The 16005-nt window shown below is 39.9% G+C and overlaps 1 protein-coding gene across 2 annotated transcripts in view; it reads left to right on the forward strand.

Moving 5' to 3' along the window:
• deptor (DEP domain containing MTOR-interacting protein) overlaps nt 1-13221 on the forward strand; it is a 56562-nt gene extending 43341 nt beyond the window's left edge. For both annotated transcript variants that reach the window (XM_061254808.1, XM_061254799.1), the window contains exons 8-10: nt 6036-6106; nt 7555-7659; nt 10022-13221. In XM_061254808.1, the coding sequence (XP_061110792.1) occupies nt 6036-6106; nt 7555-7659; nt 10022-10147 (302 nt within the window). In that variant the 3' untranslated portion in view covers nt 10148-13221. The remainder of the gene's footprint in view (nt 1-6035; nt 6107-7554; nt 7660-10021) is intronic.
• The last annotated feature ends 2784 nt before the right edge of the window (nt 13222-16005 follow it).

Genomic DNA, 16005 nt, shown 5'->3' on the forward strand with positions numbered 1-16005 from the left:
GACATGCATACAGTATTTACAGTACTGTGAAAAAGTCTCATGCACCCTCAATTTTTGTTTTCTTTTCTTTTCTTTCTGCATTAGTATGCAAATTTGAGATTTCCAAGCATTAACTTCCCCAAGTAACATACAGTATAAAGTAATAGACCATTTTTGTGAGAAACTTAATTGCAGCTGTCTGGGATTACCTGGAGAGCTAAAATATAGTAAGCCAAAGCTGAAGTCTTCAGAAGAACTGCGGCAAGTTCTCTGATACGTTTGCGATATTTGCTGTTCATTTCCTTATTTTTTTAAACCATGCTTTACTTAAAAGTAAATGTTTCTAAATTACTTTTTACTGACCACCCCTCACCTTTAAAACTGCATCAACTATCTTCCTGTTTTCTGCAGTTTTATTGGAAAATTTGATTGGTAGGTTGTTCCAAACAAATCAAAGAACTTGCCACAGTTACTCTGCAGATTTTGGCTCTCACTTTCTTTTAGCTCTCCAGGCTAATGCTTGTTATTTTCTACTGATGCACTAGTACCTAAGACTTTTGCACAGTACTGTACATGCACACAATATCAAAGTAAGTAATAATTATTATATATATATATACATCCAGGAGCCTCACTGCTTCATCAGTACAGCAGTACCAATGTTACTTAGCTGCAGTACTACTTGCAGGACAGACCAATGAATCCGATATCATTTCAGTTTACAGTGAGAGCCGGATACGGCTAACGGTCAACGGTTAATCGTTTGTGAAACGCTCAGCCTCTAATGAGAAACTTTAAATGCTGAGTTACGGCCGTGACATAACCCTAACCACGGGTCGGAGATGAAACGAAACCAGAGAGCAGGGGGTTCTAACATGGACCCTTTGACCCAGTCGTCACTTGAGAAGTTCCTTAGCCTGGGGTGAGGGGGGCCACTGTTGGAAGGGGGGGGGGGGTAGGGGCATGTTGTCACAAGCGCTGCTCCAGTGGGCCGGATCGGAAGAGCGGCTGCCATGGCAATCGAGCGCAGGCCCAAACACGCTGCTCGTAATGGAGCGGCTCATTAAAGGCGAGCCGTGCCCGGGGGTCCCTCTCGTCACAGCATCTGGGGGACTTGAGAGTTCTCACCGTGCGCCCTCCTGGCAGCCATGCTGTCTTTCTGCCTTGAACCCTTCCCCCTCCCCTCCCCAATGAAAAAAAAGTTCTCCCAGAGGTCGTATCATAACATCCACTAATAAATAACGGGGTACGTTGGGAACTTGTTCTCCCCCCTGAGCATTTTGCCATAACAACACCGCACACTCGAATTTTAACACACTCGCCGTGGAAGCAGGAGACACACAGAACGACAATACTTCCCCTCCGCAGGAAGTGAAACAAACACACACTCGAGAGCATGCAGTTAGAAAAGTGAAGTGTAAAATGGGATATTCTCAGCCTCTCTGTGTTGGTGGGAAATATCAGACTGCATGCATGACTTCTAAGTGACTACAATGTGCTTTTGTATTATGGAGCCTGGGGTGGAATGGGAGGTTTTTATGGATTGCAGATGGTTTATCTGTGAAATAGGGTTCTGCTCATCCTGTTGCCTCAGTTTGCTCCGGTCTGAACTAATTTCCAAGAAAATCCAAGGTAGAAAATAGCAAATGAACTGGTTCAGAATAAAAAATAGAGTTTACAATAAGGTAAAAAATTGATATTGACTGGGATGCAAAAGCTGATTAAGAAACATATAAAAAGGATTTAATAGCTTCTTCTTAAATTAAACGGCTTACCCATATACCATTACACCAGGAATAGCATCTTCATAACCTTTGTACTTTATTACTGCACCATCACCATGATACTCATTTTATACATTTTGAAAGTAGCTTGAATTGGCAGAGAATTATTCAGTTCATTCAGTCATTCATTCTGCACTTGAGTGGAAGGACCCCTGGTGTACTGGTCATCCTAGGTTTGCAGTCATCCAAACATCTGTCAGTCAGGTACAGGTGTGTTTGCCAGGAACTGGTCTGTAAGTCAGGTACAGGTGTGTTTGGCAGGAAAGGGTCTGTCAGTCAGGTACAGGTGTGTTTGGCAAGAAAGGATCTGTCAGTCAGGTACAGGTGTGTTTGGCAAGAAAGGATCTGTCAGTCAGGTACAGGTGTGTTTGGCAGGGAAGGATCTGTCAGTCAGGTACAGGTGTGTTTGGCAGGAAAGGGTCTGTCAGTCAGGTACAGGTGTGTTTGGCAGGGAAGGATCTGTCAGTCAGGTACAGGAGTGTTTGGCCGGGAAGGGTCAGTCAGGTGCAGGTGTGTTTTGCAGGAAAGGGTCTGTCAGTCAGGTACACGTGTGTTTGGCTGGAAATGGTCTGTCCAAACACGTTTGGTTTGGAAGGGTATGCTCTATCAGTAAGCCAGTTTATGGTTTATTAGGTATTTATTACACTTTTTCTTTCTTTTTTTTTACTTCGGTATCTTCTGCTGCTGTAGCCTATCCACTTAGAGGTTGTGTTGTGTATTCAGAGATGCACTTTTGCATACCACTGTTATGTGTGGTTATTTGCATTATTGTCACCTTCCTGTCAGTTTTGACCAGTGTGGCTCTTGTCCTCTGACCTCTCTCATTATCAGGCATTTCTGCCCACATAACTGCTGCTCACTGGATGTTTTTTGTTTTTCGCTCCATTCTCTGCAAACTGTTGTGCATGAAAATCCCAGGAGAACAGCACCTTCTGAGATACTCAATGCCCTGTCTGGCATCAACAACCATTCCATGGTCAAAGTCACTTAGATTACATTTTTCCCCATTATGAAGTGAACATTAGCAGAAGCTCCTGACCCATATCTGCATGATTTTATGCATTGCACTGCTACCACACGATTGGCTGATAATGGCTAGATAATCGCATGAATCAGTACGTGTTCCTATTAAAGTGTACATATAGCACATAGATACAGTACATACTATATATACATACAATAATTCACACATTAAAAGTGTGATACATAAATGTAAAAGTTGGTCATTGTATGGTATCTTGCCATTCATACTGTGTGAATGCATTACATTTTTTCCCCTTGGTTTGACTTCTGTAAGGCAAGCAGCCTTTTTATATTCTTGTCTTCTCTTTGGTTCAGAGGCAATCTGTCAGCATGAAAATTAGATGTAGCTGGTCCCTGGTGAACAGATTATTTAAAGTAGAATTCAGAAATAAAGCCAAGATATTCCAGTCTGTTGGAATACTGTAAGTCTAATTCTTGTTACTACCTCTTAATGATGCAAAACATCTCCAAAATATCAATGACTACCATATTTGAGAGTACTGTCATATTTGACAGCATGACAGTATGTCATGCTTTGTCTTGTATGCATCCCATTTTGCCACCCAAAAAAATGTTGAAAAAGGTGTGTATGGCCAAAACATTACATTTTGGACCGTAGCCAAGCCGTAGACTGTCTTCCAGTCATATTCCAGCAAGGTTTGGCAAACTCCAGATGCTTGGTCTTTATTGTGCTCAGTAAGGGCTGTCTTTATGCCACCCTTCCAAAGACTTTGCTGATATGGAGATGCCATTTTATGGGTTTTCTTTAGACTTTGTGACCCCAAGACACAACCAATCTCTGCAATTCTGAAATTGTTATCCTTATGGCCCTCTTATCCTTATGGCCTCCCTCAAAAATCTTGCTTGTCGCCCATAGGAATAACATTACATTACATTACATTACATTACGTGGCATTTAGCAGACGCTCTTATCCAGAGCGACGTACAACAAACACGAGTCCTAGTGTAAACATACAGAAATTCAGAACCCTTGAAGAGTACAATCAGCTTTCAAACTAGCGTACCACTGTTGGCAGCTAGAATACAACAACAGCCAATAAAAACAACAATACCTATACAAGTAACGATATCTATACATAAGTGCCATGGATGCACTTGCATCCACTTCCTGGTAAGTTTGCAACCATTCCATATGTTCTACACCTCTTTATTATTGCCCTTGCAGTGCTAAGTGCTATGTTTAATCGTTTATGTATTTATTTCTACCCATTGCTCGACTTTCTCTTTGTTGGACTTTATCTGCAATCATTGTTAGGGGTCCCAATCATTTTGGAAGCTGTGGCTTTCAGAAAAATATTTTTTTTAATTTAACATTGAAACATTTTAGATTGCCGAGAAAAGAAAGCTCAGACTCCCATAATGCTTTCCCTTTATAGTGATAAAAAAAACCCTATGGCCGCAAATGTTTTGGTATGTCCCATGAGACAGGTCAGCCGAGGACGCCATCTTTGTTGTTGCTTCTGGTACACAAATCTGACCATTCGCTCATAACTACAATATTTTAAAAACGTCATGTAAAGCTGCATGTCGATCATTTGCTGAGCCTTATAATTTTGTGGTTGCGTAACGATTTAATGCTTCATTTGCTAATATGAAGTTGTCGCTGTCTATGATAACATGCGCTAGCATACCAGTTAGCTGTATACCGGAAATGCCGCTTTACCTCCCCATTTCATTCTTACTTTAGTAGACTGGCTAGAGTGTTGAGAAGCAGTTTGAGGGTGTGTGTTTTGTCTCTGTACAGTCCCAGGTTTGGACACACTTCACAAACAGTGCGGAAAATAAAAACGGGTCAGTCGTAAAAGTCAGGAGGAATAGTAGAAGCAAGGGCAGTCAGCTAGACAGCTCTCCACTGCTTTCTCATCGAAGATTGTCTTGAAACATGTGCATTGAGTGTTGAATTTTCCCATTAGTTTCAATTTTGCTGCTAAATCCCTGCGTTTACTATTATATTTATTATAAGCTGTCATTTAATTTTTTTGCCTCCAATTAACTTCTATCTGCTATTATATGATTTGCAGCAATCTTATGATACTTGTTTGTTCTTGCTTGTTAATTGTTGTGTGGTTCCATAAATATATATGAGAGTGATAAGTATATTGCATTACTACCCTTTTGATGTTTATTCATGTTTTACGTTTATAGGCCATTTTATTCAGACCCTCGTTTCACTTGATGATACACTGAATGTAATAGTTTTGTGCCTTGTTGGTTATTTTAAGATGAAGGTTAATTTCAAGCACCTTTTCTGCTCGTCCTGTCATTTGTGGAAGGGTGATGTAGAACACTCAACATTTCTTGCATGCTGACGCTTATTTGATGAGAGGGGAACATACTTACAAGATGAATATTCCTCCTAGATTAGATTAGTCTTGTGTCGTGAAGAACTCATTGTATTACACAGTGATATAGACAGAACTAATCCCCATCCAATCTTCACCAAGTCCTAACTATGTCCTTTTCTACAGCAGAAGGCTTATGCATATTGGCTTATTTTGGTTGAATAAATAATGGCTGTGTCAAATATGTGCAATATGAGACGCACATGGTCAGGTTTATTAACTGCTGTGTACTAGATGATGATTAGTTATACCCAGTACATTTTGTACAAACAGAGAATTGAAAGAGGGTGTTTCTTTTTCACATCACTCTATATTACTATATTACGTATATGTTGTGGCTGGGAAGCAATCGCATCTATATTTGGCAGATGTTCAGTACATGACAACTTGGGTTACTAAGGGTGTCTCAGATTGAGGGGTAATGTGGTTGGTTATGATTGTCGTCGTAAGTAGCACTACTACATTAGACTTGATTTTGTTTTTGAATGTATCTGACCACAGCTGCATTGCTGGAAAACAAGGGAGAAACCATGCAGCACGCTTATCTATATCTGCTCTGATTATAATCATATACTGGATATAGTTAGTGCCCACGTTTGGGTGAGTTTAGGAGTACACAGCAGTCATAATAACCTATTGGTTGGATGTAGAATTACACCATTCGGAAAATACCACGGTTACTGAAAAGTTCCGTGGAGACTTGGGCACTGTCATGTGACCATGACATCATAAATCTTTTAGAAGACTACTGTTGTTCTGTTTACAACAAACACTATCATGGAAATGGAGTTGAAGAATCCTTTACTTTTTTTCCTTTTATTCTTATTTTACTATACTGTGTCTCTGGTGTACGCTGTGAATGGTGACAGTGTAAATCTCTCCTCAGTGCTGAAGAGACAAGTCAACCCGGAGGAGCTGCAGACGCCAGGGGGGGCTTACATAAAGAAGACATTCACGGTGCGTCCTTCCTCCTCCAGTTCATACCGACAGACAAAGAGGGCTTTAACTGTAGCCAAAACAAGCTGTCCTGAAAAACACAGTGCGCACAGACGTTGTCCTCAAAAACCGAGTGGCAAATTAGAATTGAATAGGCGAGGTCAATTCTTGGCCTACACTCCCTTAACCTCATTATCAGTTGAACTCTGGGGATTCAGAATGAGGGAAACCTCTGTACGGTATGGATAGAGGGGTGGTGCTGTCACAGGGAGTCTTCAGAAATGTTTGCTCAGGCTTTGAGTAAGCCCTTGGGATGAGGGTATGCACCTTCAAGTCAACCGTACTGAGGTTCTGCAGCTCTTCAGGTTTTGGAGGATCTGTGAGATAACTATATTTTTAGGTAAATTACCTCTGGTAGTTTTTCAGCATAATTATTTGATGACTTTTGGAATGCCTTTCTGCGGATATTCCTTTGTTACATTTGAAAGGGAAAATTCAATTGATTTTCCTTGCTGTTTTTGAAAACATATTTAACATATCCTGCACACCTTGGCATTATAACTGTGGATGATTGCTGAATGTATATTATTTTTCTCTCCCAACTGTTCATTTTCTACTGTCAAGTACATTGTGAGGTTTGACTTACCTTATAAAATTTAGACTAGTTGACCATGTCAGATACACCACGTTTTTTCATCCAAATATAAACTTGTGCCATCAACCTCAAAAGTGTGTAATATTGATTCAGTTAAATAATGAACAGCTCCATATAAATATTGTTTCCATAGAGAAGTTCAACAAAGCTCTTTGGAACCACATGCATATGAAATGAACATATTGTCATGATTTAGTCTGTTTTGTGTTGCTTTGTACAGTGTATATACTGTAAACTTGTCATTGGGTTTGTTGCCAGAGTTTGTGACTCACTGTATTACTTCATCTTATTTTTTTGTATTAAATTCAAAATGAATCTACATATCTATTTGTTGTTGCATTTGCTACGGATTATTATCATGTCGTCATGCAATGCTAATAGAATTTGCTGTAAGCCACAAAAACTTGCAGCTAATGGTTTACTTTGTCTCACTGATTCTTGCCACAGATTTTATGGTTAAAATCCATGTAGCCAGCCCAGTAATATCAACCTTGCTTAACAAACTGTCCAACAGGATATACTGGTGGGTCATGGGTGGTGTTGAGGTGGGTCATGAGATGACCTGTGGTGGGAAAAAAAACGCTGACCTTCCACTGACCTGCGACCTTTGGTCACAAATAAACATTATTATTGGCATTCAGGCCATCTAAATAAAACGTTTTTCTCTGTACAAGCAGTTGTTTAACATATGTTGAAACCATTTCTGTGATTATTTGCGCTTTAAGTGGACTTGTGAGTTGGGATTTCTGAACCACGTGTTGATGTTCGACCGAACATGGTGAATGGTGCTGGTCTCCTGCGTTTGGTTTCTCAGATTGTGGGCGATGCTGTGGGCTGGGGCTTCGTGGTGAGGGGGAGCAAACCGTGTCACATCCAGGCTGTGGACCCCAGTGGCCCTGCCGCAGCCGCCGGCATGAAGGTAAGTACTATACTGCTCAGATCATCTATTCAGTCCGGTAACTTGTCATTGCTCCGTTTAAAGCAAAACCCAAAAGGTTTTGTCCAATCCTGTGACCTTTCTTGAGCAGTTACATTTGTGGTTCGATTTCATGACGGTTGATGGTTGACGTCATAATTCTGTTTAGGAAACCATGCAATGTATATGTTCACATTAACAGACTTCTAAGCTGCTGGTTGTTTTCTTTAGTTGGGGAACACCACTACCATACAGCAGTGCTCATTGGCACACTAGTATTTACATCTTGACCGTATGGAAAGAGGGTACAATCATTCCCAGCAGACGTTGTAATAGGCATACCTAGCCTCTATTCTGTCCATGGCTTTTTGATTACATAACCTACTACAGAGACGGAAAAAAAAAAAAAGTATTTTGTGTCACACAAAAGGAAAACGGTCTGCTCACCTCACGAGGCTACCTATAATCCGCATTACATAAATGATTAATGTCAAACTTAAATATTCTACCTGTGGTGTAATAGCCTCAATTAATAGCAGCTTAAGGCATTCCCGTGGACTTCATCACATACCACCTGCTGACAACCATTTTGGATTAAATATAACTGAAATGAAGACATTGGGACCGTTTTCATAACCATGAGGGGAGCTAATTGCTGCTTGTTCCTGTAATTTTCAAGGTGCAACACAAAGACCAGGGTTGAGCAGGGTTCATTTCAAGCATGAAGTATGTGTATCTCTGAAATAACATGTTTATGAATCACCCATCAATCTCTATTATTTGGAATTCATTGATTAAATATGCTGTGATTTTAAGTAATTTTATACATCATTAAAGAATAATAAATACATAAATAAATTGTAGCTGACTCCTTTATCCAAAGTGACTTATAGTTGATTAGATTAAGCAGGGGACAATCCTCCCTGGAGCAATGTTGGGTTAAGGACCTTGCTCAAGGGCCCAACGGCTGCACGGATCTTATCATATCACCGGGGCTTACGTCCTGCTTTTGACCCTGTCTCGTGATGCTTTGCAGAAGTCGTAGCATAGTGCGCTTTAGCGTAGGGTCTGTGCTCTTTGTAAATGTACATGCTAATGGTGTACATGCTGAGAAGTCAGAAGAGTAATGCCTGATAAAGTGGTCCCTGAGTGTACGGTGCTGCTGAAACTGGTAAATAAGTGAGTAAGTGTGGAAGGAATTCCCTTTATTTGAGACTCCTTCACACTTTCAATTGAAGCCATTGTTCAAGAAGATTGCATTACACAAACAGGTGTCTATGACAGAAAACTCAAACAATGATGTGAAACCAGTTTGTCTAGCTTTCAAAAGAACAATTTTGAAACAAAAAACTGCAAAACAATTCATTGTTCCGCAAGGGTTATTTATTTATTTGCTTGTTTGTTTGTTGTTTATAATTACAGTAATGACACCCCACTTGTTATATGAAGCTAATCAAGAGTAAAATGGGCATCATACCATTTTCATTCTACATTCATTTCACAGGAATTAAATGATAACCATGTGTATCTATTGTGCAATGACTTGGTACAGTACTTCAGGATCTTCAAAGCAGGGCATATTAGCATGAGGACATCACCTTGATAAATACACTGTCCTTGTGTATTTCCTTGCTTGAGCATGGGCAGACAGTGTTGGATTCAGGATTTAGGTTTGAAATCTCAGTTTTTGGTCCTGTTAAGTCAGTCAGTTGCCATTTTCATATTTTAACATTACGGTGCATTAATGAGAGATGGGATGTAAATACTTATCTACTTCACAGTATGTCACAGGTAGAAAAAAAATGAACTGTATGCTGTACTGTATTTCACAACTATTGAGTACAGTCAAATTTCAGTGGATTTTTAGTTTAAAAATATACTTATATACTGTATAATATGTACACAATCGGACTACATTAATTGAATTAAAAAGAAAGAGTTTGAAAATCTTACATTGTAAGCCATGGTAGAATACCTCTAATGGCAAGTTGAAGGTTAACATTTTAACCAGGAAGTGCTTGTGTTTACCTTTTCTCTCTTTTTTAAATGAAGTATTAGCTCCCTCAATGATTGATGGCATGCTGCAAACATTGGGCACAAGCCAAGGAAGAAATTGGATGTCATTTGTTGTGGCGGTTTTTTAATTTAGAATAAAATTGACAAAGTATAAGCAGTGAATGCTAGAAGAGATGTGGGAGAGAGGTGTGGGCGGTTAACTTTGTTACCACAACCATGTTGCAGTGGTAACAAACAGAGGAAAATAAACTACTTTCCCCCTGCCAGTTGGCCACAGCACAGCGCTTAATCATCCCTGACACCTCCTTTTCTTGTAAACTAAAAGCTCGCTCTCTGCTCCCCTTCCCAGGTCTGCCAGTTTGTGGTCTCTGTCAACGGTCTGAACGTTCTGTCCCTGGACTACAGGACCGTCAGCAACCTCATTCTGACAGGGCCGCGAACCGTGGTCATGGAAGTCATGGAGGAGATTGACTAATAACGCCGGCTCCAATCCCCCTGGCACTGGACTCACCCAGTGCAGAGGAAGCAAAGACACACACTCCTGCCTGGCGAGCCTGCCGTACACTTAGGGCATTTGGCCTCTTCCTGGGGCCTCTCGGTTGCGGTCTCACCAGCGAGTCATCAAAAAAGAAACCTTTCTCCTCCAGTCATCACCATGTGTATTCGCCCCTCTCTCATCCGTGTCCCAACCGAAAGGGGGAATGTAACATCAAGCAAACGGAGATGGGTTCTATCTTTTTTCAGTGTTGGTTGCAAAATAACTCAATTCACCATGAACAGTTGCCTGGTCTGAATCTTCTGCAAGGTGACAAGTTTCTGCGTAGGAAGGCAGTCTGGCACCTGTTCTGTACCTCAGAGAACACGAGTGGGAGTAGCTCCGAGAAAGAGGAGAGACCAGAAAATCTACTATAAATTCAACAGGTGTTCAGGTCTTCAGACTTTTTTGCTTTGGACAAAATTATGTCCAGTAAAGATTTGTTTGTAGCTAGTTTAGCTTTATTTTTCTTCATTAATCTACAACAGTGGTCTCCAACCTTGGTTCTGGAGAGCTACTGGGTCTGCTGGTTTTTGCTATCACCTTAAAATCAGCACCCAGTTGGGACCCAGGTAACCGGGTGAGGTGAGTTAGGTGTGTAATCAACTGCTGTAATTGATTAATTAAGTGCAGAGTAACAACAGAAACCAGCAGACAAGCTCTACAGGACCATGGTTGGAGATATACAAGATCTTCGACGATACACACTCCACAGTATTCCTCTAACGGACATTTAAGGACGTTTAGCGTAAGCTAAAGGGACAGTTGTTCCTATGTACAGCAGTTCAATCAGAAAGGTGGCCGTTACTTGCAGGGAAATGTTGTTGCCATACTAGATAGTTAAACTTATTAAATGACCTTTTAACCTCATTAATGATCGTTCAGGAAAACCTCAAAGGCCAAATAGATCCCCCTGAGCTTGATTATAACACCCCACTGGCCACAAACGTCACCCCACTGCCAACAATGAAAAATGCGCACACTAGTATGTTTGTCTGCATGTTATTCATGTTTTTCTGCAACTAGAGCATAGTTAAATTGGAATGATGTGTGGAAGGGGGGTGTGAAAATATATTCTGTGTTCACATAGTTTGCTGTAGCAAGGTGCATTTTTGTTTGTTAGCTTTGATTGATCTTAACTGATGATTGATTGAATATTCTGTAGAAATGAATGTCTTTGGCTGCTGGTCACTTGCGTGTTCACTTTAACGGCTACTAGTATCATACATTTGTGGTCAAATTAAGTAGTTTCATAACATTTGTTAGCTTAGACAAAGATACATTTTATATGTTTAAATACTGTTGAAGTGCAAATAGCATGTGTATACAGTATATGAATACATACATAACGTTTTAGAACTTTTTAAATAAGGATTTACATTATAAGACGAAAGCACTTAAAAGAATCACTGTTCATCAGTGATGTTTTTCTTTCCAGGTAAAAAGAAAAAAAAAAGAATACACACCCTGTACTTAAATTAGCTTTTTGCCAAAAGTCGTTTAAAGTTTAGATCTATTATCACCTCCATCATTGACAGGCGAGCTGCACTTTAGTGTGCAACAAAGAAATTATTTCAGGGGTCACCAGTCTTATACAAGGAGAGCTGTTATAGGTGTATGCTTTCCCTAGACCATCACAAAGACTATATATATATAGATTTTATCAGGTGCTTTAGTGCTGAGATACTGTATGACAAATCCATCACCTCACCAGTCCTTCTAGGATAGTTTTGGAGCCCCTGGTTTTACAATACAGTACAATACAGCATTTCTTCGTATAAAATATACAGATATTTTTTTGTGAGAAGTGTTTCATAGCCTTTAACTTGCCTGTAAAAATACGCTATTCCAAAAGTAATGTGAAGTACATTAACATCTTTGAAAGAATTATGCTAGCTGAAGCAATTGTAGGTGAGTAGTATTGAGTGCATTCATTAAATAATGCATGCTTGCCATTAAAAATGAATGTTGACTTAAAATCTTTTCATATTGTATAATACCCAGTACCTCTACATATTGCTAAAATGTGTAAGAAAAGAGTAGGCTAATATTACACTAATATTCAAGTGGATTTGACAAAACAATATTGTTTAGACACTCTGCCAAAATGTTTCTCGTTTTAAGATAATTGTGAATAGTACTGTTTTGTTATTGTAGCCAAATTTGTACATGTTTTCCTCATGAATAATCCAACATTCAATACGGATGGAAAAATTGAGAATACAGAAACAGTTTGAGGATTTTCATGAGAACATAAAGTGTAAACGGATTTAATATTTGGCAGATTGAGCAAATTTAATTGAAAATGTTCTTTTAATGAGAAATATTTTTTGGCAGAGCATCCATTCAAATCTTTGTAAATCTATTGAGAAATGTGTTCATCCATTTGTAAGGTGCTATGGTTCATCTTAATTCTAAATGTTTCATGGATTTTTGATTAACAAGAAGTAAACAACGCACAAAGCCTTTATCTATGTAACAAACTGATGCTGTCCTAGACTTGATTTGGTTTGTAAAGCTTTAAGCTGGAATACTTTGCCTTAATTTATCATCTGCTTAATGTTGCAGTAAGCCTCAGATAATCCGTTTATTTTGATTCAGTTCACACTGTGAGAGTCCTCTTGACAGTTAGTCTTTTTTTGGCTACGATAATCAACCTGTGTTGCTTTGCTGCTCTCTGCAGATCCTTTTTTTTTTTTTTTAATACGCACATAGAGAAAACATGTAGCTAATGTTCAAATGTTTGAAACAGAGGGGACTAATCTACAATTACAGCTTGCATCACAACCACAAAGGTATGTGTATAGCACTTAAAATGTCTAAATAGTGTGTTTGAGGGAGTTTTTGTGATTTCTTTCACATGACGAAACAAATCCCTAAGGTACAACATTGAAATTTTATAGTATAGCTTTTAAGTTTTTGAAGTTCAATGTACAATTGTAGGTGGTCTTTTTTAACATGACTTTGGTTTAAAATGTTTTCCTTTGAAAATAAATAGCCACTAATGATTGGAACTCTTTTTGTCTGTTTTTATTTTCTATCACATGCAATGATATGACCGCATTCAGACTTCTTTGTAACACCTGGAAGTTATTCAAGGATCTTGGTACACCACAAATGCCTATACTGCCATCTACCGGTGTAACAATCATACACTCACCCCTGTTCTGTAAGTGATCTCCTTTATCCGATGACTTTATCACAGATCAAGGGGTTTCCAAATTATTTCTATTTGCCCAGTTCTGAAGCCCCAGTGCCTTGGTCAAGGGAAATTGCACACTGGCAATTTAGACTCTCCAATTAACCTAACCTGCGTGTCTTTCGATATGGAGAGAACATGCAAGCTCCACACTGGACCTCCATGATGTGAGACAACAGTGCTACCCACTGCACCACCATGCCAGTGCCGTGGTCCAGTAATCCAGAATATTCTGCCTGTTACATATATACTCTCTATAAGCACTTTATTAGGTATTTATTAGACTTGTTTCTTTAGACTTATTGGTCTTCTGCTGCTGTAGCCTATCCATTTAAGAGGTTTGGTGCGTTGTATGTTCAGAGATGCTTTTCTGCATACCACTGTTGTAATGTTTGGTTATTTGCATTACTGACACCTTCCTCTCAGCTTTGACCGGTCTGGCCGTTCTCCACTGACCTCTCTCGTTAGTAACGCATTTTTGCCCACAGAACTCACTGGATTTTTTGGGTTTTTCATTCTCTGCAAACTCTGTTCTGCATGGAAATCCCAGGGGATCAGCAGTTTCAGATACTCAAACCACTCTGCCTGGCACCAACAATCATTCCACGGTCAAAGTCACTTCGATCACATTTCTTCCCCATTCCGACATTTGGTCTGAAAAACAGCTGAACCTCTTGACCATGTGTGTATGCTAGTACGGATTTAGTTGCTGCCACATAATTGGCTGATTGCATTACAATAATGGCATTTGGCTGACGCTCTTTTCCAGAACTACGAACAAAGTGCATACCCATAACCATTTATTTATAAATGGTAATACCACAACACGCAAATGTAAGCTGGGTCAAGTAGGGGGTGAGAAATGGGCGGATTCTCCGGATGTTGTATAGGAGGAACCTGCATGACCGGGTCACCGCCGCAATGTTCTCAGAGAGGTTCCTTGCACAGGGTGATGGCGTCCGTGAGGTAACCCCTAGGGAAATGGAGAGATCCAAATGGGGAGAGATGAGAGCAGGAAGGAAAATCATTTCAGTCTTGCCGGAGTTGAGCTTTAGATGGTGGTTGTTCATCCAGCTCTGGATGTCACTCAGGGAAGCAGAGATGCGGGCTGAAATCTGTGTGTCAGATGGTAGGAATGAGATGAAGAGTTGGGTATCATCAGTGTAGCAGTGGTAGGATAGACCGTGAGCAGTGATAACAGGGCCAAGGGATCTAGTGTAAAGGGAGAAAAGAAGCGGGCCCAGGACTCAGTCCTAGGGAACTCCTGTGGCAAGGGCCCGAGGTGTCGATACTGTACCAGCCCAGGCAACCTGGAAGGAGCGACCAGAGAGGTAGGGCTGTGCTGCAGATCCATGTTGCTGACAGGGAGGACAGGAGGATGGAGTGATCAACAGTATCAAAGGCAGCAGAGAGATCAAAAAGAATCAGGACAGAGGAAAGGGAGGCTGCTTGTGTGGCATGGAGTGATTCACTGACGGAGAGGAGTGCGGTCTCTGTCGAGTGGCCAGGTCTGAAGCAAAGAAAAGAAAGAAGAAAGTTAAATAAAGTTAAGATTAAATATTTGCATCAACCAGCTGGTGTACAGGTCTACTTAATAAAGAGATCACTGAGTGTATAATGGCTAATGTACCACTGCCTATTATGAGTTATTGCTTAATTATGACCAGCGCAGCATTAAAACTGGCGATAGGGTGGGTAGGGGCAACTAAGTCATTTTTCCAAATGTACACTCTAATTTCACTCTTGCGGTGAAATTGAAATAGAGAGAAAATGCTACTTTTATGATCCCTAGAATGACATTAAATGAAAAGCTCATGTTAAACAAGTCATTCACTGCTTGAATCCATAATTTATTGTCATTTGAGTTTGAGTGCAAGTATAAATATATCTTGCGAGTATACATTTTCAAATAAATGTTAAAGTATGGAATAGTGGGGAAAAAACATACTGCAGTTTATTTCAATGTGAACAATTTGTCCTGTTTTTCATTCAAATGCAAATCTGTACACAATAATATACTGTCTCCATGCAATATAGATGAAATTGATAATGAATATGTAGTGTATTACAGATATTGTTTAAAAATGTGTTTGAAGTTTCTAGTTGTGTACTATATTGTATACTCCACAATTCATACTTGATAAAAAAGCAACTTCCTTAGTCAGCCTAGAGCAGCATTGCCAGAAGGTGGCGGTATTGCACAATGAACAATCTTATTGCGTGTCCATGTTTTCATACAGACAACTTTTTGATGTAGTTAGTGGCTACACCTCCCAAAGATTATTTCACTTCAGCGTAATGAAGGACTTGCAAACCTAAGCAGGATTTTTTTTAGATTCATACAGCCATTTCTTAATAATATCATGGTCAATACAAATAAATCTTTCTTTTTGAGTTCTCTCAAGAAGAAAGTTGAAGAGAAAACATCCATTACGGTAAAAGCATCACCTGTGCCGGGGAGGATTATGCGTTTAGACGTGTCGCCCTGCTCAATTGCTGGATAGGAATGTCACCCGTTCACAATGTAACCGTGACTTGGGAGAGAATCTGGCACTTGTACACATCCCGGTAATCTCCCACTCCACCTGTCCACCAAGCA

This window comes from Conger conger, chromosome 1 (genome assembly GCF_963514075.1).
Source record: "Conger conger chromosome 1, fConCon1.1, whole genome shotgun sequence".
NCBI lineage: Eukaryota > Metazoa > Chordata > Actinopteri > Anguilliformes > Congridae > Conger > Conger conger.